The sequence below is a fragment of the Paroedura picta genome, chromosome 11 (assembly GCF_049243985.1).
Source record: "Paroedura picta isolate Pp20150507F chromosome 11, Ppicta_v3.0, whole genome shotgun sequence".
In the NCBI taxonomy this organism is placed as follows: domain Eukaryota; kingdom Metazoa; phylum Chordata; class Lepidosauria; order Squamata; family Gekkonidae; genus Paroedura; species Paroedura picta.
In genome coordinates, this window is record NC_135379.1 from 16,233,178 (window position 1) to 16,259,941 (window position 26,764).

The window sequence follows — 26,764 nt, forward strand, 5'->3', positions numbered from 1 at the left end:
AGACAGTATCCGAAGAAATGTCCTTGCACAGGAAAGCTTATGCCATGAATAAAACTTTGTTGGCCTTAAGGTGCCACTGGACTCAAACTCTGTTCCAATAAATACCGGAAGACTTACATTTATTAAACAATTATGATCACTTGTCATGGAGAGCCAGTGTGGTGGTTAAGACCAGCAGACTCTAATTTGGAGAACTAGGTTTGATTCCCCACTCCTGCACATGAAGCCAGCTGAATAACATTAGGCACAGTTCTCATAGAGCTATTCTTGCAGAACAGTTCTGTTAAAGCTCTCTCAACCCCACCTACCTCACAGGGTATCTTTTGTGGGGAGAGGAAGGGAAAGGCTTTGGGACTCCTGGTAGTGAAAAGTGGGGTATAAAAAAATAGCTCTTCTCTCTAGACCTGATTACATTGAAAGAACTCTGATCATTCTTACAAAAATTACATTAGGAAGGCTCTAATCTTCCTTACAAAACCAGGAGTACTGGAAATTGAATTAATAACAACAACAACAACACTGCATGATCACAGCTAGATTTATTTCCTGCCACTCTCCACAAGCCATCTCACAACAGGTTATAAGATTAAAAACCCATATAAAACATACAATATAAAACCCCGCTAGAGATTACCCCGGTGGCAAAACAGTCACCAACTCCCACAGCCACCAAGGCTGCCTCCACAAATTTGCCGAGTGTCAGGCAATCCACCGGTGGCGATGGTCAGCCTGGTGGAGATCTCTTCTGGGGGTCTGGGACTTGGAATATCAGATGGGCCCCCAAAAAGAGATCTCCTCCAGGCCGACCATCGCCACCGGTGGATGGTCGACACTCAGCAAATTGTGCCAAAGTCCTTTCAAGAACAAACTGGATTGCTAAGGATGACAAGTATATAAGGTGGTTAATTTCCAGAGGACTAGTAGATGATGCAAACCAAGTTACAATGAAAAATCCATAATTACACACTGCACTGGAATGCATGTGCAAAAGATATCAGAGAATTTTTAATACATGGGATATCGAACATTTTTTTAGAGGAACGAACAGAAGAGAATAATAATGTCTTAACTATGACAGCTCACTGCCTAGATGTAAAAAATCCAACATTTAGCATGTTGGTATCTTGGAGGATCACCACTATTCAACTTTCAAATAAGCTTTCTAGAGTCATTCTATGCCTCTGCAGCTCATCTAATAACAAAGAAACTAGCTCCACTTGAATGAGAATGGTAGTATTTAAAAATTGTTCAGAGTTGCTCATAAAACAGTTCAAAATGAATGAATTAGAAAGCTTGTAACTAAAAGAGAATATAGATGTACTTAGCATATCAGAAACCTAGGAAACCACAGAAAAGTCAATAACAGTGGTTATCCACAGGTATAAATCTATATAAAGGACAAGAGTCAAGTGTATAGGATATAGTGTCGAATTGACTTCAAGAAGCAGAAAAATTCAGGCATAATTAAGGTAGAAAATGTAGCAGGAGACTTCAATTACTTGCCAAATGACAGGATAAATACAAATTTGTGTCATTTCTAAGTGCAATACAAGATTATGGCTTGGAATGATCACTTCTGGAAACCTACAAAGTCATCTTGATTTAATTCTAGGGAGTAAAAGGTTTATCTTTTAGTAATAAAAATTCTTAATAAAAATACTTTATTTTTTATTAAAGAAGCAACAAGGTTCTGACTTTGATGCAAAATTCAAACATTGCCAGTCCACTTAGAAACAAGTGACCACTGCATGATCACTTCTAACACATCCAGCAGGAACTGCAAATAAAGCAGTCACAGAACAAAAATGTCCTGCCTCCCCATTCCACCATGCCCCACTTATTACCCTCAGAAAAGGGCTGAACGCACATGTAGGATTTACAGTGGGAGAAGAAAATCTGCAGAAACCCCCTCTCTTCAGCAGTGGAAATGTCCTTCTAACAGTGGGAAACTATCATTACATACAAGGCAGCAAACATAAAAACTTAACCAGAAACTCAAACACAGTAATAGTCAGTTTTAACATAGAAGATTACTTATTAATGATATAACTAATTAAAGAAATCTAGATTATCATGATTCTTCAGGAAGTCTGGAAGCTATTTAAAACCATTGAAACAGAAGATCAATACATACAACACAGTAGAAAAAAATATGACATGACACCACCATGGTTTAAAGCAGGGTTCTCCAACCAATATATCATGGTACCATGCAGTACTACAAAGGCCCCTCAATGGTACCGCAGCATGGGGGGGGGTTCAAAACGGTGGCTGGGAAGAGCTGTCCCACACTGTGTCTGCCATTTCAGTTCTGAGCAAAGAAGAAAGGAAAAGGTTTTACCCTTATTTGGGCAGGTTGACCCACATCCTCTCATAGTGGCCAATTATGGACCTGGAAGGGGAGGGAGGGAGGGCTTTTGCCAACCAAGGCTCCTCTCACTTCTGGGGTTAAAGCAGTGAAGCATGGATGTACAGCATGGACAGCTGACATCACTTACTGGTACCCTGAAGCCTGAAAAATATTTCAGCAGTACACCTCCACACCCAAAAGGTTGGGAAAGGCTGGTTTAAAGACTCAGTAAGAAAAGTGGATTATAATACAGTAAGAAGATTTTTTAAGAGCAAGTTTTTAAGTTTTTAAAAGTGCAAGTTTTGCCTGAATTGGGAGGGGGGAAACTAACAAATATTCTTTGGAAAACCAAATGCAACTAAAGCAAACAAAAGAGAATGAAAAAAACATTTTGAGAAATAAATAATTATTTATTATTTGGTTTTGGCCATCAGAAACAGGAAACAAGTCAAAGAAAACTGTGACAGCTGGATAATGAAGAAATAATAGAGAAGCTGTAGAGGAATAAATACATCCTTTGCATAAATTTTCAATGCACTCCATTGTTTTCAGGAGCCCAGCAAAACAATTAAACCTAGTTGAAGTGACTAAGGATGATGTTTTAGAACTGAATTGATGTACCAAAGCCATCAGATCAAGATGGCATTCTTAAAAGAACCTAATGAGAAATAGTTTATCCTTGAACGGCATGTAATTTAAAACCAAATAAAGTGTTTTCAGCGGAAGGTTGGAAGGTTGTCAATATAACACCAGTTTCATTTAAATGGATGGATATTTGGGGATATCTATAATTTTTAACTTCTTGCTTGAATTGTAAATGGAATGCTCCAGTATTGATGCAGACCAATTTAAATATTCTGGGGTACCTAGCTTGCCACTCCTTGCTAGCTTGCTATCAGAATTACAGCCTAAACAAAGTTCAGTCCGATCCAGAAAGGCAAGTTTAATTTTCCCATTATGTAGTCCATTGCCAAGCTATCTTTTGCATCAGAGGTTTATTAACATTTTGTTATATTAACCTCCTCAGTGTCTGAGTCACTCCCATAATTAGAGCTGCTATAAGTTTACTATGGAACAGAATTTGAAAGTCAAAGATGCTGTTATCAAAAAGACAAAATCACCAGACAGCCCTGAACATCACTTATAAACATTACTGACCAAAAGGACTAAGAGATGGATCCAAAGGACTCCAGGTTTTTGGAATGAATCTTTCCCAAGTCTGTCCTCCCACTGCAGCCCACTATGGTCCCTTGTGAATCAGGTGGCCCTCAGTAATAGCATGGAATGAAGACAGCAACAAAAATAATCTGTTTGTACATCTTCTGAAAAACAACTTTGAACCTCACTCATTCTGTTCACAATTAAATTTTATCCAGTAATAAGAATATGCAGTTTTTAACTTTTTCTCAGCATGTCAACTGTTAAGCTCAGATTATATAAAACACAGAACTGTATTGGAAATACTGAATTCAACAGATTCTTACCAGCTTACTGAAATGGTATTTACAGTAACCACAATACTGGACGTTATCAGCACCATTACCTTCTTCTTCACAAAGAAGTCCTGCAAACTGTGCACTAAGAAAGAAATACAGGACATAGAAAGGAGTCAAAAAACAAGCCACCTTTAAATGTATTTAAACTAGGTAATCAGTACAGTAGAGAATATAAACATACATTTCTTAATATATGGAGGTTACTTAGTGTCCAGCACTTTGCTAGAATTCTTTCTAGTACAGTTCAATGACTGAAATCGTACTTCAACACTGTACCAGTCGTACTAACTCGAGAGACAACGACATAGTAAGATGTCTCAACTAACATACAGCCATAAGAAAAGTCTGGCTATTTTAAGCATTAAAATGCCATAACATATTAAACACTCATATCTTCCAAGATAATACAGCTATGTCACAACAGGATCAAATATGTTCTTTGCACTAGAATTTACTTACCATGTTACATGGAAAGCCTGGCGACATCCATGCTTGTTACATGTCATGCAAGCACCAGTGGCTGCTTTACTTTCCCTGCCTTGCTCATCACAGATGTAGCATGTCTAAGAAGCAAAATAAGACAATAGTTCAATATACTCTCCGCTCATTTTAACAAAAACGAAACAAGCACAGCCGAGACTGAATCTTTCTACAGTTTTCAAAAATGTGAATTTATGTCGCGGCTACTAACTACAGAATTTCTCTGTACTGCTGGCTGGCCGCTGCCACAATAACACATAAAGGTAAAGGTATCCCCTGTACAAGCACCGAGTCATGTCTGATCCTTGGGGTGACGCCCTCTAGCATTTTCTTGGCAGAATCAATACAGGGTGGTTTGCCATTCCCTTCCCCAATCATAACTGTTTTAACCCCCAGCAGCAAGCTGGGTACTCATTTTACCGACCTCGGAAGGATGGAAGGCTGAGTCAACCTTGAGCCAGCTGCTGGGATCGAACTCCCAGCCTTATGGTCAGAGCTTCAGATAGTATGTCGGCTGCCTTACCACCCTGCGCCACAAGAGGCTCACAATAACACATATCATTGTTAAAACAATTTTCCCTTTCACATAGCAAGGATGTTCCTACTACAGTTCCTGGAAATCAACTGACACTGACAAGGAAATGCTTTCAGATAGAAAAGGAAGAGGAAGCTACATGTTATTTAGCTATTTATTACATTTATATACCTGCCCTCCCCTGTGGCTCAGGGCAGTTCACATGAAACATAAGGGAAGTACTTTCTGTTTAAATCTATTATCCATCAGCACACACACACTCCGATTATGAGAGAGGCAGAAAGAGTTCTGTGCAGTTTCTCCATCCTGTGCATAACTAATAAACTTCTTCCTTTAGTCATCCTTTTTTTTTCTGAAAAGGAAGTTCCAAAATCTTTAGCCTTTCCTCATAGGAAAGGTACTTTGTGACGGACTGAGCTAACACCATCCCTTTTTACCTGTTTTGTCACAACTTATCTTTCCTTCCCAGAAAAGTAAAACTTATTTCTTGTTGTGTTAAATCTCTGCTTTCCTCTTTGGTATACAGGGCAGATAAAATTTTAATCAGGTTTTACCAAGGCAGAGGAGAGGGTGCCTCAGAAACACCATCATTTTGCTTTCTCGCGGTAGTGGATTTTAAAGGATGCTGAACAGTTACAGGTTTGGTCTGTGTGAAGGCAAGAGAGGTGTGGGTACTCAAATATTCCTAAAAATCTTATATGCTACCATCAATAAGGCAGTGGCACTGTACTAAATTAGCTTTTCTTGCAAAAGAAACATACCTACAACAACAATACAATACAAAAACCTTTAATGGCATCCACAAAACATACCTACTCATGGCACACCAAGCTACTTCAACCCCTTAATCATCTTGGTTGCCCTTGTCTTTCTGAGATACGCTGATCATATCCTGCTTTTCACTAACTGAAGGAGTCTTAAAGCAGCTTACAATCATCTTCCCCTTCCTCTCCCCACAACAGACACCCTGTGAGGTATGGTGGGACTGAAAGAACTCTAGGAGAACTGTGACTGGCCCAAGATCACCCAGCTGGCTGCATGTGGAGGAGTGGGAAATCAAACTCAGTTCGTCTGATTAGAGGTCACTCCTAACCACTACATCATGCTGTCTCTCTGTATGCTGCATCCAAAAGATGGTACACTACAGATTCATGCAGGGACACTACAATATTGGCTGTTTTCATGCCAGTCTCTTCCCTAAAAATATGGATTTTACGGTTTCCAGTGCTGCTGCAAACTTGAGTTGACATTTATATTGAGCTATCCATAACTTCAGCTCTTTCCCTCTCAGTCTCTGCCAGTTCCAAACATCTAAACACCGCCTGCGGCGCCAAGGGCGCCGCAGACTAAATAAAGCGGTAAGGGGTTCTGGGGCGGGATGTGTCCGGGATGAGGAAGGGTCCGGATTGGACCCTTCCTCTGGACAGACAATTGGAGGGACCAATCGGCAGGCGCTTTGCACCTGCCGATTGGTCCCTCTGATTCTCAGCCCCAGCAACTGCGAGCTGCGCGCAGCGCGGCTCGCAGTTGCTCCCGGCCTGATGCGGCGAGAGGCGCTTTGCGCCTCTCACCGCGTCAGGCCGCCACCCGAGGGAGCCCCCGGCGAGGCCACTCCGGCGGCCGGGAGAAGGCTCCAGAGAGCCAACGCTACCTAGACCCCTAGAAGATGGCTGCCGAGATGACGAGGACGCCACCGGAGCACTCCGCGCTAAGCCGCACCTCCAGCCCTTGCCGTCCGGCCTTTAATTTGCTGTGGCAGGAGCGCGCCGCCGCACCGCACCCAGGCCTCGCCGCCCGTCCACTGTGCCATGGCTGCAGATGCCTTCCTCGCCTCCTGCCACCCGCCGCTGCCATGCGCCAGGTTAGTTACTGGTTAGTTAGCACCCCCGTGCCTCCCCACCCACACAGACCCCTTTCGCCATCGCCGCACTCTTGCCCCAGCCCTCCTAGCGCCCATTTTATTACTCTATAAAATGGGCTTTGAATCTAGTTTATACAATAAAACAATAAAACCAAAAATTCCCAAAATTTCCCCCCATCCCACCATAAGAGGAGGGGAAGACCTTCCAGTCCCACCTGGCCTCAACGAAGGGCCTGGCAGAAGAATTCCTTCTTACAGGCCCTGAAGAACTTTACAAGCTCTTACAGGGCCCTCAGCTCTTCTGGGAGCTCATTCTACCAGGCCAGGGTCAAGACCAAAAAGGCCTTGGTCCCGGTTAGGGCCAGGCAGACTTTGCACGGCCCAGGGACCTCCAGCCTGCTCGCCGTCACAGAGCACAAGGCCCTGCATGGGGCATATGGAGTTAGACGGTCCCTAAGATACACCGGGTCCAGATCTTCCTACCAACATGAGAAAAGCCCCAGGTGTGTGGGTCACCGCCTGTTTTAAAGATATTATTGATAAATCAGATGCATGTAACAAACATTTTCTTTAGATGTCATTTATTAGCAAGTTTTGTACAACCATAAGGATACCACATACTTGAGTCTCTGGATCATCCACAGCAGCCCTAATCCAGATGCTTGTAAACTGACCATGCCTACAGTAAATACACATAGGACTTGGCCTGCTTATTAATCAGAAGATCAACACCGTCAGCTAATATTTCTATGCCAGTTAACAAAGGCATCTTAATGCTAATTACTATGGATAGAAAAATATATGTAAATGAGAACCACTACATAACAATATGCTTCCTATATTAATGTGCACATACCACACATAGGCCGAAGTAGTTAATTTCTAAGCACCATGTAAGAGGCTCCGACCATTCAGTACAATGTCATTCTGCCAATACAGAATTTCCCTCTCCTATTTCCCAAAACTGCATAAAAGTTTTTGAAACAAATGGTAATGAAACTATTTTGAAGACTGATTGAAGATAGCAACCTTTTCCAGTGTACTTTTATCTCTCGCACATTAACCTTTGAATGCAGCAACACCAGACATGCTCTTGTTCACATGCCTTCTCCCCCACCTCAGAATGCATAAAGAATGCTGTAGATCAGTGGTTCTCAAATTTCCTAATTTCCCTTTAATACAGCTCCTCATGTTGTGGTGACCCCAACCGCAAAATTATGCACATGTTCTTTTACAGAAATTAAACCAAAACTGAACAATGGCATGAAGATCCATTGTTCATGATTGTATAGAAATTGTTTTTCCCCCGGGGTTTCTCAGTTCAGTTCTGCCTCTTGTCCCACCATGATGATCTCGCTCTTTTCTGCTGCTCCAGACAGACGAACGTTCTATCTCGATCTGCCCTGCAAGGCTGTTGTGTAGATGGCAGCCCCCGGCCAAGCTGTTCCCCCTGCCGCAACCCCTGTGATAGGATTGTTTGATCCTCAAAGGGGTCCCGACCCCTAAGTTAAGAACCACTGCTGTAGGTGATCCTGATATTGGCGAACAGAAGCAGCAGCTTTTTCTCTCTCTCTTTCCACACAAAAGTATTTGATTGTAAATTTAGAGGCAGATTTATGTGTAAAAAAGTGACAATGCTATATGCATGGATTTTTGTGAATTTACATAGCTTTTTAAGTATACTTGGATACAGGAAAAGAAGATGTGCAGAGGGGTGGTATAAAATAAATATGATTTTGCTTTAAAGGCAGTGAGATGTGAAGTGAAAGTTACCAGAAAAAAACTGTATAACAGGACAACTAAAACACAACAAAATGTGAGTGAATCTGTGAGGAAGCCCAAGAAAATATAGCAGAGATAGCAACAGTTCCCCAGGTTCCATCGAGTGACTTACATTAGTCATATGGTTTTGGTTTTTCTTTTTACACATATCTGCTTTTGAAGTTCTGTTCAGTTTCAAAAGTAGTTTGCCATGTAATACATGCAGCTGCTGTTTTGGGGGGGGGGGTCACATCTAATGTCCTCTTACATTTATAGAACTTGTTTCATTGCTCTTTGAATCATGACCTATGGACAAGATTGTTTTGGGGGGGCCTTAATGTTAACATTAACTAATACACCTGCATTTGACAAAGTTAAACATACCTATAAGAGAAATCAAAAACAGAAGGCCTTGCCAGATGTTGCTTGGCCAGTGAGAAAGTTAAATGTGATAACAAGCAGGATGAATTTCAGGTTTCTGCTTGACCTCCCCACAATACCAATCTACCAATGTGTTATCAGGACTGGAGAATGTATCTCTCTACTTGATCTCCAGTCCCTTCAACTGGTCCCCAAATTTAAATGAATAATCGATCACACATATAAACACAGTACAGTTCTGAATGAATGTTACTTTAGCTTTAATCAGACATTCCAATAAATGCAGGGCAAGAGATTAGGATAGTACTGGAATGCTCTGCCTGTTCCCCTACCAGTCCAGAAGTATTTACACACTCCATAGTAGATATACGGAGCACAAATCACCGTGATCCACAGAATGGTCACCTAAGGACTGCATTACCGTAACTCACTCAACACAGGCTTACCCCTGACCCTAACCCGGAAATTACAACTTATCCAAAATGCTGCCACGTGGGTCGCCAGTAGAACACCATGGAGGGCCCACATTAGGCCAATACTGAGGAAACTACACTGGTTCCCAGTAGACTTCTGGGTTCACTTGGTTCTTTTCTTTAAGGTCACATGCAGTCTGGCCCCTGTGTATCTAAGGGACCATTATCTATGGCCCTCAGAGGGCGCCTCATTCACCAACAGTAAATTCTCTGGTAGTCCCCAAAGAGGTCTGACTGGCCTCAACCAGGGCCAGGATTTTCTCCCCTGCCTGGTGGAATGAGCTTCCTGAGAATATTAGGGCCCTAATGGAACTAACACAGTTCCATAGGGCCTGCAAGACAGAGCTCTTCTGCCAGGCTTATGGTTGAGGCTAGTTCAGACAAATGAGCACATGAACAATAAAGGGCAATCCTTCTGCAATCCAGATAGCTCTCACCGCCTACCCCAACAAGAAGAACTCTAATGGGGATGTTACCAACTGTTTGCTTGATTTGTTTTTAGCTGTTTTAATGATTTTAATTATTATGTCTACTATTATAATATTGTAAACTGTCCCAAGATGGCAGGCTGATAAGAGCAGTCTAGAAATTTGATAATAAATAAAAATGAATCAGCGAAACTTTTTAAAGTTAATTTTATCTTGATTAAATATTCTATATGCAGTGGCACTATACAATATGTACTGTGATCTCAGTCACCCTGTACAAACAAAATGAAGCATTGGTATAGGGCTATAATATGCCCATGGCTGCAGAAGACAAGAATTGCACAGCTTGCTTCTGCTGGTATCACAATGACAGTCTCAACAAAAAATTTTGCCCAAAGAACTAAATATGCATTTAGTAAGGAACAAAACCTAAGAATACTAGCATATTCAAAGAAACAGAGAAACCTAAAGACTCAAAAACTAAATTAAAAGATCCAAATTTACTCTCAATTAGCATTTAACAGAAAACTTTACTAAGAAACTTTTCAATAATTATTATATTCAGTGGTTGAGGTATAACTGTTATAAATACTGTACTTTTATGAGTTATCTCGGAAAAGTGTTCAGTGACATTAAAATATATAAGCCCATGCTCAAACATTTGTTTGTATTATCAATTTAAGATATTATTAAAAGGGAACGTTACAACTTTACTTTCATGTAGAATATTTGAGAAACAGTGCAAGAAATTCACAAAGCAAACTAAGCTAAGTTTGAAAAAAGGTCTGAAATATTCAAAATCATTTATCAAATAATGAAGTTATATCAAGAAAAGTCATAATACATAATTATACCTTATTATAACGATCATGAGGGACAGACTGCAACACGATAGGCTCCATTGTAGAAACATTAGCAAACTGCACCTCGGGAATGTACAGAGCACAAACCACATGAGCCCAACCTATAAAAAGTTAATTGAATTTTATTTTTAATGTTTTTTGAAAATGCAAATAGAATCATTTCAGCTATAACAAAGAGAACCTTCCTTATGATTTGCATGTTTTTTCAATTATTCAATGCAACATAGGTAAGTAACCTTCATACATTCCTTACCACATGACAGCATGCAACAACAGGATAAGATGGCATAGCATTTTCAAAGAGCTACAATATAAATCTATATAAAGAACTGATACAAATTATGTCACTTTAAAAATCAAATCCTTTAACCAGATCTTTCCCACTTAAATCAATAGGCTTTCAGATGTGTAACTGAGACCAGAATTTGAATTTTAGCAAAATGAAATATATAGCTTTCTTCTTATGTCTCCCTGTAAGAAATAATGAATTTTTGCTTCTTCTGTGTTGATTAGATCCAATACTACAACTTGTATCTTCCCATGTAGTATCCAGAATAGAACTTTAGATCATGAAACAGGGTTGTTGGGGGGTTTTTTTGTTTTGTTTTCATCCCTTGAAAGTAGCTTTTGACAATATTTCACAGGCAGGTACAATATACTTTGTCTTTTTTTTTTTTACTTTCAATTTCCAGGGATTCTTGACCCAGAAAAGAGACTGCCTAATTTCAGGTTCTCCGTGATTCCCAAGGGAGCTACCAATTTGTGTTTGCTGAAGGAAACAATTTAACCATGTCTGCTACTGTTTCATTGCATAAATAGCTCAGCTTGAAAATTTCTTTGCTATTCAAGTGCTGCCCATACTGTGTCCTGGATTGCTTTATACAGAGAATTCCCAGGCAGTTTGATACACCAATTTCCCAATATGAAAAGCAGTAGAACAGCAGGAATGCTCAAAGGAGAATTACAGCTTTCTACTGGAAATAAGGAGTGCAACCTGTCCACCCTAGACACTTCTAGAATTTCTTCAATGGCAAGTATGTTTTCATGCATTTTTCTCTTCTGCATCTAGAATGATCTGCCACTCCAGTTGCCCCCTTCCCTTCCCAACCTCTACAGAGCCCAATATGTGATATTATTGAATATAGTTCTAAACAGAATAATGTTCTGGAGACCAACAATCTGAGATAATCTGAGCACAACCTATTTCCTTTTTGTTGTTATTGGGAGAACATCTATTAATGCTCTAGTTACATTAAAGTTGGTACCACCACTAATGTCTTTAAACACCATGCATTACATGACATATTATAAACACCAAACACCATGTGTAGTAGAAAGGTATCCAGAACTATGTAGGAAAACAGTGTTAAATAGCTAGCAGATGAAAGGAAAAATATCCAATTATTTTAATTCAGAGCTGTTCATAGCCTTCTATAAGTGACTCAGTATTCCAATTGAAGTATCCACGATTCTACCTACCAATCAAACAGCATGGACATTTTATCTCCTATCTTAACAGAAAACAATGGTTTGCCCAACAATGGTCTGCCCAACATGATCCACCAGTACAATTTTTTTACTAAAATTATTGAGGGGACGGGATAGTAAAGTTATAAAACAGTGACAAAGGGGAACGGAAAGGGCAGTAATACCACAGCAAAAAAATGAACAATGGAAAAAAGGCAGCAGTTTCATTCTAGCCAGCAAAGAATCATAGAGTTGGAAGGGACCTCCAGGACCATCTAGTCCAACTCCTTGCACAATGCAGGAACTCACAACTACCTGTCCACCCACAGTGACCCCAATTTCATGCCCAAGTGATTCCTCCACCAAAAATCTCCAGAATCCAGCCTGGCCTGGAGGAAATTCACCTATCGCCCCACTGTGATGATCAGCAATTCCCTGGGTATGCAAGGAAGGGCCACAAGAGACAAATATGGTACATCCTTCCTGTCCACCCACTCACAATCTTTCATAAAATCAGCATTTTTGTCAGATGACTACCTAGCCTCTGCTTAAAAACTTCCAAAGAAAAACACCCCCTTCCAAGGAAGCCTGTTCCACTGAGGGACGCTCTAACTGTCAGGAACTTCTTCCGGATGTTTAACCAAAAACTTTTTGAATTAATTTCAACCATTGGTTCTGGTCGGATCCTCTGGGGCAACAGAAAATAACTCTGTTCCATCTTCTATATGACACTATTTGAAGATGATTATCTGTCTAATATATATGTCGTGGCTGCAGGTAACAATCTGGCATCATGAGCAATGCTATCAAAAATAAGCCATGCATCAGATATTGTTTTCTAAAACAGTAAAAACCTTAAACATTTAAGAAACATATAATGAAGCACCTGTATAAAGGCTCTAAGCTTCATAGTTATAGTATAGTATTACAATTAATACAGATTTATTTAATTTTTAAAGTAGCTGAATAATACACAGAACACTTCATTCATCAGTGCCTTTGATATTTAATTTAATCACAATTTAACTCAATCTTCCTGCTAATAACAGGTGTTTAAGTGAGCTAATTAACAGTTAACCCTAGTTCACAAACTGAGTTTGTAGGTCAGGAATAAGCCATAATTTTTAAAGCTACATAAATTTGAGCTTTACAATAAATGTAGTTCGATAAGCCTTGCCAAACCAATCCCAATTAGGTTCTTCCAAAAATGTATACGTATATTACAGTGAATTAAATATACTTGTTGTGGGGAAAGTGGGCAGGTTATATGAATGCACTGATGACCACTCAAATGATAGTTACAAGTAAGGAACCTGTTTCACATCTCCATGATCTCTATGCATCCCATGATGGAGACAGATTAGCAAACTAGAATCATAGAATCATAGAGTTGGAAGGGGCCATACAGGCCATCTAGTCCAACCCCCTGCTCAACGCAGGATTAGCCCTAAGCATCCTAAAGCATCCAAGAAAAGTGTGTATCCAACCTTTGCTTGAAGACTTCCAGTGAGGGGGAGCTCACCACCTCCTTAGGCAGCCTATTCCACTGCTGAACTACTCTGACTGTGAAAAACTTTTTCGTGATATCTAGCCTATATCGTTGTACTTGAAGTTTAAACCCATTACTGCGTGTCCTCTCCTCTGCAGCCAGCAGAAACAGCATCCTGCCCTCCTCCAAGTGACAACCTTTCAAATACTTAAAGGGCTAGCATGTCCCCTCTCAACCTCCTTTTCTCCAGGCTGAACATTCCCAAGTCCCTCAACCTATCTTCATAGGGCTTGGTCCCTTGGCCCCAGATCATCTTCGTCGCTCTCCTCTGTACCCTTTCAATTTTATCGACTTCCTTCTTGAAGTGAGGCCTCCAGAACTGCACACAGTACTCCAGGTGTGGTCTGACCAGTGCCGTATACAATGGGACTATGACATCTTGTGATTTTGATGTGATGCCTCTGTTGATACAGCCCAAAATGGCATTTGCCTTTTTTACCGCTGCATCACACTGCCTGCTCATGTTTAGTTTACAATCCACAAGTACCCCAAGGTCTCGTTCACACACAGTGCTACCTAGAAGTGTATCCCCCATCCAGTAGGCATGCTTTTCATTTTTCTGACCCAGATGCAGAACTTTACACTTATCTTTATTAAATTGCATCTTGTTCTCATTTGCCCATTTTTCCATTGTGTTCAGATCTCGTTGAACTCTGTCTCTATCTTCCGGAGTATTTGCCAGTCCTCCCAATTTGGTGTCATCTGCAAACTTGATGAGTAGTCCCTCCACCCCCTCATCTAGATCATTAATAAATATGTTAAAAAGTACCGGGCCGAGCACCGAGCCCTGAGGTACCCCGCTACTCACCTCTCTCCAGTCTGATGAAGCACCATTGACAACAACTCTTTGAGTGCGGTTCTCTAACCAATTCCCTATCCACCTAACTATCTGAAAATCCAGACTGCAGTCCTTCAACTTATCCATCAGAACATCATGGGGAACCTTGTCAAAAGCTTTACTAAAATCCAAGTAAATGACATCAACCGAATTTCCCCGATCCAGCAAACCTGTTACTTGGTCAAAAAAGGAAACTAGGTTGGTCTGGCAGGACCTGTTGGAGACAAATCCATGCTGACTTCCTTGGATCACCAAATTGTCCTCCAGATGTTTGCAGATCGCTTCCTTTAATATCTGCTCCATTATCTTCCCCACAACAGAGGTCAGACTCACTGGTCTGTAGTTTCCTGGGTCATCCTTCCTCCCTTTTTTGAAGATCGGAATAACGTTTGCTCTTTTCCAGTCCTCCGGGACTAAACTAAACTACTTGAAGCCGAGGAAAGGTGCATTAAGCAAAAAGGGAATGAAACACAGCACATCCAAATGATGCTTCATTTCTGGCTTACCTATAAATTGTATCAGGACAAACCAAAAGTCCCGCAGTGAAAATGAATATTACAAGTGAATGATCCAGAAGAATTGCTTTGCCAGAATGTAATAAACAGTAAACGTATTTGGATTAGAAACTGAGGAAAGATAGCTGCCGAATAAACCCAGAAAGATGCATGAGCCAATTCTGGGGACCCAAACTGGAGAATGCATACCAGGGTAGAAGATAACTCCCCTCCAAACTGGGGCAGTAAAATGACAGAAACCCTGTAAACCATGGATGGTGGATTAGGAAATGCAGATTTTTCACCCCATCTGATCTAGCTTTCGATTCTTCTTGTACATAGGTGCCAAATGCCAAGTTTGTATGTTACTAACCAAGAGATGTCTCCATTTGTGTGGAGTTGGGAAGGGTCTGAACAAGACAGCTGTCTGGTTGAACTTTGTGAAATTTTTCTATTCATTTGGATGCTGGAGAACTCTTGTTAGCTTTAGCCAAGCCTCCTTTGATAACTTTAGAAAGCTAACCAACTACAGATGTAAAGTGTACAGAAAAAATGGGCCATATTTATGGAATTTCAAGTGTTCTGATTTTCTACAAGGAAACTTGCAAATATAACCAATACCTGACAGAGAACTCCACACTGCTACACTCACTTGTGTGTTAATTTTTGCCACTTGAGAGGTTCAAATATGAAATGAGAAAACAAACTTTGTGGTAAAGAAAAGAAAGTGCCATATATGAAAAAAAGAGTCTCATAATATCACTATATGTAAAACTAAGCTGCATACTTGAATGCCAAGTTAAACACTGATTACACTGAATAGTTCAATACCGAACACATATCAATAATTCTGTTGTAAAAGCACCATAAATTGTTTCCTCATAGAACCAACATATCATTAAAGGTATTCCATATACGAATTATCATCATCTAGCGCTGCTGGCTGTCTTATGTAATTTTTATCATATTGTGAGCAGAATAATTTTAACTAGCAGGTCCTCTCACTTCAAAAGGAAAAATGTATCACATAGTAGTTACTTCCCATGTTTCCCCAAATTTCACCCTGGAAAAACTAAAATGGTCTGGGGGAAGGAGAAGAGACAGAAGGAAAGTTTTTTCCCCCTCCATTTTTCCAGGTCTTCGTATTGCTACAGGTAATATAGAAAGAGAAATAGAATCCAGGTAATCAAGACTAAAGACCAGACTATCTTCTTGTGGAGACTGGTTGTAAAGAACTTGGTGAGCTCCAACAGGACCCTGATGTTTTCTGGGAGCTCATTCCACCAGGCAGGCCAGCCGAATTTCTTTCAGGCCAGAGACTGTTAGCTCTGGCAGAGCACAAGGCTCTTCTGGAGATATATTCGGAAAAGCTATCCCTTACATACACAGAAGCTGGACCACATAGAGCCTTAAAGGTCAAGACCAACACCTTAAAATTGATTCAGAATACAATTGGTAGCCCATGCAGTTGCCAGAGGACAGATTGGATGCGAGTTCCCCACTGGGTCCCGGGCTGCAGCATTTTGTACCAACTGTAATTTCCAGATAAGAGAAGACCCATGGTAGAGCAAATTGCAGAAGTCCAATCTGGAGGTGACTGATGCATGGATCACTGTAGCTAGTAGCTCTAAGGCCGATAGGGTGCTAGTAGTTTGGCTTGGCAGAGATGGAAGAAAGCCAGCCATGCTACTTTTGTGACCTGGGCCTCCATAGTTAAGAAGGAGTCCAGGGTCATCCCCGATAGTTTGTAGAGGAGAGCTGCAGTAAAGACTGGGAAGGCGCACTTCCCCGTTGGTCCTTTTCCTTCCTAGCTACAGATCGCCATCTTCTAAGGGTCAACTTCAGGTTACTTTGTCTGAACCATGCCCGTCACAGTCTCTAGACACCTGGTCAGCAACTCAGTGGGTGTTCTCAGCTAGCTGCTTATCAACAGATAGAGCTGGGTGTTGGCTGCATATTGATGACACCCAAGTGCATATTCCTGAACCAGCTGGGTTCGAGGGAGCATAAAGATGTTTAATGGGGAGAGAATTGTCCCTGTAGGACCACACATCAGAGACAGCAGTGGCAGGATTCTTCTGCCCCAACAACTACCCTCTGTCCTCGACCATGGAATCATAGAATAATAGAGTTAGAAGGTCCTCAAGGGTCATCTAGTCCTACCCCCTGCACTATGCAGGACACTCACATCCCTATTGGTCATCCACTGTAACCTGCCACCCCCTTGAGCCTTCACAGAATCAGCCTCTTCGTCAGATGGCTATCCAGCCTCTGTTTAAAAATTTTCAAAGATGGAAACCCACCATCTCCCAAGAAAGCCTGTTCCACTGAGAAACTGCTCTGTCAGGAACTTCTTCCTGATGTTTAGACGGAATTTCTTTTGAATTAATTTCATACCATTGGTTCTGGTTCATCCATCTGGGGCAAGAGAACAACTCTGCTCCATCATCTATATGGCACCCTTTTATGGAGAATGCAGATCAGCCATTTAAAGGCAGTTCCCCATATTCCCACATCGATGAGGTGGCAAGCCAGAAGCTCATGATCTACAATGCTAAACACTGTTGTAAGATTGAGCAATACAAGCAGCAGTGAACCACCTCCATCTAGCTGATGTCAGAGGTCACCCATGAGAGCAACCAAGGCCATTTCTATGCCATGACCAGGCTGAAAGCCAGACTGGAATGGATCCAGGGCTGAAGCTTCCTCTAGGTATGCTAGCAGTTGGTCCACAGCCACCTGCTCGATCACCTTACCCAAAAATGCATGGTGTGAGACAGGAAGTTGGCAGGATCCCATGGATCCAAAGATGGTTTCTTCAGCAAAAATCTAATTATTGCCTCCTTTAGGTCCCGCAAGAAAGTCCCCAACATAAGGGAAAGGTTTCTTATCTCGTGAGGGGATCCTTCAACCTTTTCTCCGCATGCTTTCACAAGTCACAAGAGGCAGCAGTCTAGAGGGCAACTGGATGGCCTCACTCCTGCCAGCAGCCTAGCCACTTTGGTTTGGCACTGAAGCCGTCAAAACACTCCTCCAAGGGGCCTCTAGTTCCCTTACAGTATTAACTGTTGGGAGAAGGTCATGGCAGAACATCGTGATTTTATCTGCAAAATGACTTTCAAATGCCTCATAAGTAATTGCCAACTGCCTATGATTTATGTGCCTTGTTTTGAGGATGGTAAGGGACCAAATCACCCTAAACAATTACGGTGGGCATGAGCCTGCAGATGTAATGGAGGTTATGTAGAACTCTTTGTGACCTTCAGTGCCATCTCATAGACCGTCATAAGCATCCTTCAAGGTGTTCTTGAAGCTTCATCATGAGTCTTCCTCCAAATTTGCTCTAGCCAGCTCAGTTCCCGTTTTTTCTCATGTAGCTCCCTAGTGTATCAAGGTGCTCACTTAAAACAGGGGTGGAGGAGTCATCAGGGTACAATCTCACTGATGGCAGTCAACAGCTAACTATGCAAGCCATCAACCAACTCATCTACTTAGACCCTGGGAGGCATTAGGTCCCACAAAGCAGTCAGGAAACCAGTGAGTTTCATTAGTCTCTGCAGGGCGACATAAATAAGCACTTCTGCCTATACATGGAGGTGGTGGAATGCAGAGCCCAGTCTTCAGAGCATAGTGGTCTAGCCATGGCACAGCATTAGCTGCAACCAGATCACACCAAAGATCAAATCCTAGGTGTGGCCTGCTTGGTGGTAATATTTGATAAAGAGTTTTCTTTAGCCTCTTCAGAATATAGTTCTGATTTATAATGACTGTCAGTGCTGATGTCAAATGCAGTGGGAACCATGGCAGTATCACTGGGGCAATGCCAGTACTGCCACAGAAGTCTGTGGTGGTGGTGATGTAGAAAAGTGCTAGAATTAGAGACAGACCACCAGAAGAGCAATTGATAGTAGTTATGAAGTAATGTAATTTCCTTGGAAGATTTCAAGAGTGTGGCAGATGGGGCACATTTCAATGCCCATTAAGCCTGATAAGGTTACCGAGACTGCAACTGAGAGCTCAGGTGGGACACAAATAAAGGGTCACTAAGTAGAAAGGATGTGTGAAAGGTACCACTTCACAGAGTATTAAATGCCTGACCCAATTTCAAACAATACATGGGGTAGTCTTGCCTAATGGGTCAGAACCACAATCCCTTAGGCAACCTCCCATTTGAGAAGAATGTCTTAGCCAAAAATCAGAAGGGGGTAGAATCCTATAGTCTTGACAATACCTCATTCAAGTATCAGAATGAGCTTGGGATCATTAGTCCTGAAGATAATCAAGCTGGAAATCTAAACAAGATCTGGATCTTTGGGTTTGAGAACAACCTTATAGATGTGGACTAGATCTCACAAGATGATTCACAATGTGTTCTTATATTGCCTTGTAAGTTTTTCTGAAGAACTCATGCCAACAAAACCAAAGGTCAAGACAGAAAAAACAAGAGAATCTTCTTTCACATTCTCAGACAGAAAGAAACCGGATCAGCAAAACGTCTGAACAATTAGTAGAGAAACTTGCACTAGGAGAGCTCCTGGTTCTAACTGGCTGCACAGTGACTAGCAATAATTCCAGCATGAACAGAGGCACAAGAGTATGAGTTCCAAAACCACAGCAAACTGTTTTGAGGCAGTTGTCTGTGGCCAATGGTTGTTCTTTGGATAGCTTGTGACTGGTATCCTATGAGCCCCATAGGTGGAGTACAAATGAAGTAAAATGAAAATAATATGTTCAGAAGGACTAAGATTGAGTATCTCTGCAGCTGAAGAGTTAGACATCTTTTCCAAAGCAATGAGGGCTTTCTCTTAAAGTACCAACCACAGACACATGGCTCAGTTGCCTGGCAGGATTTTACCTTGGGTCTCACAAACCTGGCAGGATTCTACCTTGTGTTGCAATCTCAAGCACAGGAAACAGCAGCCATCCCATCAATTATAGGAAATTTGCCTCTGTATTGATGACAACATTTAAACACAGTCTTAAGCACTATAGGTGCCACAACACCTCTGAGAGAAAGTTTTTACACTATTTTAAACTGTATATATTATCAAAACAATCTATTAGCAATGGTCACCAACTTCTTTTTTTTTTTAAGGTAAGGGCAAGAAATAGCTCCACACAAGAAATCCTCCACAACATTTCCCAATCGCTATTACCCCTGCAGCAGGCAAAGCGGGAATCCCAACTGTTTGTCTCAGGGTGTGAACAGTCTAAAGCTGCACTTCTCTTTACTTAATGATAGCTCTAGGTTTTTGAACTGCTGCTGTACACAGGTTCAAAGTGCTATCAGTATGACCGACAGAGACTATGAAAAAGAAAGGTTTTTCTAAAGACAGTTTTGCATGGCAAATAAAGCAGGACTGGAATAAATCTTTGTTGGTCTTAACGGTGCCACTGGACTCTGATTTTGTTTTGTAGAGCAGGACCTATAAATTGAAGCAGCACAGAAATCACTATGGGATGGCAACTGACAGCTGACAGAGACTGCCTTTTAACCTCCAGGCAGTCAGGTGGAATGGCTGAGACTGGAGGGTGTCCCAGTGAAGTATTCTGTTTGTGTGTCACAGCTGCTCAGAGAGCCACTAGGTCAGCAAACCAAGAATGCCTTCACCGTCTGTGGGCAAGCAGGATTGTGTCTAATCTCTAAACAGGTAAAGAACACCTGTACCTTTCAGTTCAATCAAAGAAGCCTCTGTATGGGTAAATATGTCCGCACTTAACATCATACAAGGCTAGGTGCAGCCTCACCCATGCCTCAGCTTTTTCCTTCGTAAAACTGATGTCCCTGAGAAGCTAGTTCTACCTTGCTAGGAAGAGATATAGGACTATACACTCTGAAGTTTTCCAGAATTCCACTTCTAGAAAAACTGCTTGCGTGGCTGCTGAAGATCTACAACAGCAAGAGCTGTGATCCCTACAGCCTCTTCTGGGAGAATCAAACTAGACTGGGAGCAAAGGGCGCACTTGTTTGACGTTCGCCAATTAACACTTGCTCTCACCAATCATGTAAAGTTGTAACTAATTAATAAACACAAATGATAAAGGCTGCAATTCTATGTCTATTTAACGGGGAATAAATCCTGCTGAGTACAGTGGGATTTAATTACAAGTAAACATGAAGGATTAGATAGCCTGGGCCTGCAACTCCAGTCAATATAGACTATCAGTTACCAGCCAAAGCTTACATTCACAACAAGTTAAGTCGATTTTCCTACCAACCAGTGAAGTCTTTTAAAATCAACTATTTGTATGCGATCAAACATGTGGAAAAGAAATGTGGCAAAATTAATAAGGCACTACAAGAGACAAGCTTACCAAGCTGTATAAGTTACTGCTTGGTAAATGGACACCTGTATTCTCCCAAAGTCAGCCACAAATCATCCCTGTTTTGCAGAAGATTATCCCACAGTCCAATAAACAAACTACAACCATGTTTCTATATTGTGATCATTCTGCTAACTCTCTGAAGGCAGATAGTGATATTAGCAGATTTTTGTCCATGGGGTCTCACAAAGTTCTATATTCCCCCATGCAGTTTAACACCATTCCTGAAAGCACTGAGGGAGATCATGTTACCAACATGCTGATGATATCTAGGTCTCTCTCTTTTCCATACAATTCTGGGATGATGGTAAGAATGCTAAACTGATGCCCAATTATGTAGAAGATTCAGTCTAGACAAGATGCAAGTTTCACAGATCAGGATCATGCTGATCCAGGAACAGATGTTCTACTCTGGATGTCCTAGTACTTTCCTGACTGACAAGGTTTGCAGGTAGGTGATATACCTGGACTCTTCTCTGTCCTTCAAAAACAGATAATGGAGGTGATCAGGATTAATTTTTACTATATTAGGTTGGTGCCCCTACGTGCATAAAGCTGACCTGGCCACTTGAACGCAGTGCACTGGCAATATGTAGGTTAGATTATTGTAACATAGGGCTAGATTATTTTACATGAGGCTGCCTTGCAACTGATTCAAGACTGAAACAGAACATTTGCCTATCAAGACCCGTTACTGTCCAGTCAGAACTGTACGCACTCTCCAGCGTCTCCAAACTGAAGTGTTTCATATTACTTATTACTTGATTCTTTTAACTAGAAATCCTGGGGGCTGAATCTGAGACCTTCAGCATGCAAAGCACATGCTCTTCCACTAAATTACAACCCCTCCCCTCTGCATATATTTCATAAGATTCAACTGGTACAAAATGCAGCAGACAGACTGTTGGTGGGAAGTCATAACAATGAACAGATTACCTCTATATTATGCCAATTACACTCAATTCCAATTTGGTTCTGAGCTAATTCAAAGTGCTGGTTTTGACCTTTAAAGCTCTAAATGACTTGAGTCTGAAGTGCTTCAAGGACCACTGCTACCAGTAGAAATCAGAGTTTCAGGATGACAAGGAGAAAGGGGCTAACTGCAAGAACACACTTTTAGACATCAGGCTAGCAAAGAACCACTTAAGGGCTTTCTTGGCAGGCACCCTCAGATTGTAGAATTTGTCCTCCGAATGGTATATTTGTCCCCCTCCTTTCAGAAGAGTGTGAAGAACTATATTTTCTGAAAGGCCTTCAGTACTGACAGAGCTATGTTCTGATCTAGTGCTGTAATTTGACTTGGTTCACACTTTATAATTTGGGTATGATGACTTAATCATGATTTGCTTTAAAAATTTATCATATTTTTGTGCTTTATTGTAAGCTATGAGGTATGTTTTTAATAATAAAGCAGGAAACAAATCTTCAAAAAAATGTTAAGTAAAAACAAATCAGACATGAATATGCAAGTACATGAACCAGGCTATTTTATACAATGAATAGAAGATCTTTTAGCATTTCTTGCTGTTTCCCTCACTGTTCTCAAAGTTACACGGCCAGTCCTGTCATACTCCTTGGGCTCCACCCACATGCTGCATGAATGGTGTATTACCAACAGCCTACATGTTATTTCTGCAACCCATTAACAATATAATGGTTTGACTAAAATAATCAATTCTAAATGTTGGGAAATATCGCACCATCAGTTATGGCTATCTCCCAGCATCAAGGTTAAGAAGAAGAGTGGTATTTTATACCCCGCTTTTCACTATCTGAAGGAGTCTCAAAGTGCTTTACAATAACCTTTCCTTCCTCTCCCCACAATAGACACTCTGTGAGGTAGGTGGGGCTGAGAGAGCTCTGACAGAACTGCTCTTTGAGAACAGCTCTAACAGGACAGTGACTAACCCAAGATCACCCTAGCTGGCTGCATGTGGAGGAGCATGGAATCAAACCAGGATATGTCCAGGTCTCACTTAGAGGTTGATTATCCCTGAGTTGGAAATATTCCTTGAGGTTTGGAGGTGGGGCCTCAAAATGGTACAATTCCTCAGAGTCCACCCTCCGAAGCAGCCATTTTCACATGAGGAGCTGATCTTTATAGTCTGGAGACAAGCAGAAATTCCAGGAGATCTCCAGGCCCAATGTGGAGGATATAATGCCTCCATGTCAGGCCTATTTCAGGTCAATAAAACATTGCAGAGAGGGGGGGGTAAGGTTGCCAGATAGGTGTAGGTTCATGTTCTGGAATTCTATATTTCCTAGTTATGCTTGAACCTGACTTGGGTCAGGACTGCTGTGCACAGAGAGACTTCCTCTTAGGGTTGCCAGCTTCCTTGCGCAGCAGTAAACACACACCAAACCATGAGCTAGCACCTGTTGTATTACAGCATGCAACGGGCTTTGCTACTAGTTTTTGCATAAAGCATCACCTTAAGGAAACAAAGAGAGAAAGCAGCTGACTGTAAAAAAAAAAAAAAACCTAGCATGTGACGTTGTTCACAAGTTTAGGAGATTCCCCGCTCTAACCCTTTAAAAATAATGACTAAACTACTGCATTGTTAGTTGGCTTTCAACCAAGCAGTTGCCTTCCAGAAATCCTGCTCTAAAGCTGACAAAGAATGCTGCAGCACAGCATTCCTGATTACCATCCAGTTGGAACAGATTTCAACCCAAGAACAGCCTTTAAACATACTGAAATAAAAAGCTCTGTTGTGTACACTGTAAGCTCCAAAACAAAACAGAAACCAGGTTAGCATAAAACACCCAATGCTTGCAGCGTTGCAAACAATTAAAACTATCTGTCTTATCAATTTAGAAAGTCAAGTTACAACTAGAAGAGGAACACCCAAGAAATTTGCTGGTAATACTTAACTACATAAATGGTATTGCTGGCTTTCATGTATCTTCCCAGCCTTCCAGCTATATTCATGTAAGACTTAAAAGGAGATCAGAGATATGTAAGTTGAAGGGAACAGTAGTGCAAGTGAAGCATCAAATCATTTGTTAATGCAATGAAAGCCATTTGTACATATCTAGCAAAATATTACAGGAGGTAGGTGAAATTGAAACTAGTGAATGAAATAGAATGAATGGGGTGGGGGGGTGCCTTGTGTTTTAATTACAGGATCTTTCTAGGCTGCTGGGAATTACAGAAGTTGGTGCCAAGGGAAGACCAACTACATAATTCCACAATGTCACTGAGGAAGCTTATGGAAAGAGAACAGAGCAACAATTTGGTAATATCAGCAGTCGCTGCTATACCACAATGTAAGCAAGAATACAACTTGGCTCCAAGCCACCAGAATACAACCTTGTATGTAGCTCACACCAGTCTCCTTCTACCAAAGGACAACCACCCTTTTATGCTTAATGTTTCCCCTTTTAGGCTTCATGTTTCTTCTTCCTATATTGAACTTTTTAATAATAAACTATTTTGTGCTTGCTTTTGTGTTCTAGTTTAAATGAAATGAATTATAAACCCCCTTGACAGAATGCAAAACTAAAATATATGTATCGTTTATTGCATTTTGACTTGTTCAATGTCAAATTAATTGCATGTAATAACCACAGCTTGAAAAATGTGGCAGGAATGAAATAATTTTTATAATGTCTTAAATGTTGAAAAACAGCGTCTCCCAGGGCAAGAAGAAACATGATTTTTCTTGGTAAAACTCACCCCTCATAAATACCGTGCAAAATACCCTACCATTAAGCTAAGAACCATTTTCATGTTAAGCAAGCATTATCAAGAAGCAAATTCCAAAAATAGTTGCAAAAGCTGTAATATATTTGCAGAATATCCTCGAGTTTAGAGGAGCAAGGATAACCATTCTGAATAATAGCAATATGATTCCTGATAGCTCACAAATATGTTTGTTTTAAAGTTTGTCTCTTGCCAAACATGCAGCTTCAAAGAAGCTTGCACAAATACGCAATAAAAACTATGCCAAAACAGTATTAATTTAAAACACATTAATATAGTCACTGCAAAACAGCAGAGTACGCCAAAGAATAAATATCCAGTAGATTTCCAGATTTCAGAAACATTAGAGTATATTACTGCTCTTGATGTCATCAATCTGTCCTCTGATTGGGAACTCTATGCAGTGAGAAATGTGTTATCACCCAAAAGAATGTCCAATAAAGCAAGGCAGCTGTCCTCTGCCCCACGCCAACTTGCAAGATAGGTCACAAAAGCAGGATTAGAATTACTGCAAGCCAGTACAATCAGCTCAGTCATCATACAACCTAGAATCATGGCATACTGAGTAGTGTAAAAAGCAACTGAAAGTTCCAGACAATCAACAGGATCTCACACACAAGCAACTGGCACAGGTTATCTAATCAGGTGGAAAAGGTGATTTCTGCCCCCAAACTGTTTGGACAGATAGACTTATATGGATCAAGGTGATACATCAGCCAGAAGTCCCTGGACACACACTATCTGCTCCATCACCTTGCTGAAGAATGATACATGTTAATTGTTCCTCTCCCTACAGCAGTCCTTTCTGACCCTCAATAAATTGACTTGCACTACCAGGACCGAGTAATTTTTACCCTCTTCTCCTTGAATGTCTATTTATTCTCAAAGGTTCCATGACCTCAAGAATCAACATTCCCCAGGTTGGAAAGGACTACAGGGAGTGGGAAATAAGACAATGATCCACATACTGTAGCACCATTTGCTAACAGACTGCACAATCCAATTCCAGGTTTTTGAGAGGCCTCTTATCCAGTGGAGCTTTTCTGAGTGTCAGAAAACAGAAATGATGGATGCTGAGAAATGAGATCAATAGTGAGGTTGGTGACAAGGAAGAGACCTTCAAATGGGCTCTGAGTTGTGCTCAATAATCTTAAATTGTCTTCAAATGGCATTCCAGTAATCATACCTGAAACTTCACTACAACCTGTTAAAATATCAGAGAGAAGCATATAAACATCCTAGAGCTGTCCTACCCTATTCTAGCAAGTTCTCTGCAACACCCTGAGCATTTTTAATCTGGTCTCTCATTCTTTGGGGACACGCTACCTCAACTGGCTTGTCACCCCGCAGATTATCCTTCAGTGGCATCTACTCTTACAAGATATAAGAACAACGGAGTACTTCCTATATTCTCTTGTCCAAAGAGTGCAATCAGCCAGTTCTGGTACTACCTTAAAACTTTCCCACCTGTAGACTCACAAATCCAATGCCAGCAAGCTACAATTTAAATCATTACTGTCTAAGGTACTAATTCACCTGCAACCACTTATGAGGATAATGACTTCTAAAAAGAGTCTGTTTTAGAAAAGCAGCACGTATGAACTAAGTAGCACTAACTTAAAAGTAACTTATTTCTTTATATATATAATCCATTTCACCAGTTACATATGCAAAGCTGGTTATATTCTGCATCAAGAAAAACCTATATTCTAGCCCAAGAAAAATGATGCTAATAAATGTATGTAAATAACCATTAAA

General features: G+C 41.0%; 1 protein-coding gene across 8 annotated transcripts in view; it reads right to left on the reverse strand.

The window, feature by feature from the left end:
• The window catches only part of MLLT10 (MLLT10 histone lysine methyltransferase DOT1L cofactor), a 119,763-nt gene that overhangs the window by 67,779 nt on the left and 25,220 nt on the right, over nt 1-26,764 (reverse strand). For 4 of the 8 annotated variants that reach the window (XM_077303167.1, XM_077303164.1, XM_077303166.1 and 1 more), the window contains exons 5-7: nt 10,620-10,729; nt 4,306-4,409; nt 3,835-3,928 (exon numbers count right to left, since the gene is read on the reverse strand). The exons of 2 other annotated variants lie outside the window; for them this stretch is intronic. In XM_077303167.1, the coding sequence (XP_077159282.1) occupies nt 3,835-3,928; nt 4,306-4,409; nt 10,620-10,729 (308 nt within the window). The remainder of the gene's footprint in view (nt 1-3,834; nt 3,929-4,305; nt 4,410-10,619; nt 10,730-26,764) is intronic. 2 more of the 8 variants (XM_077303169.1, XM_077303170.1) reach the window with 1 other exon arrangement.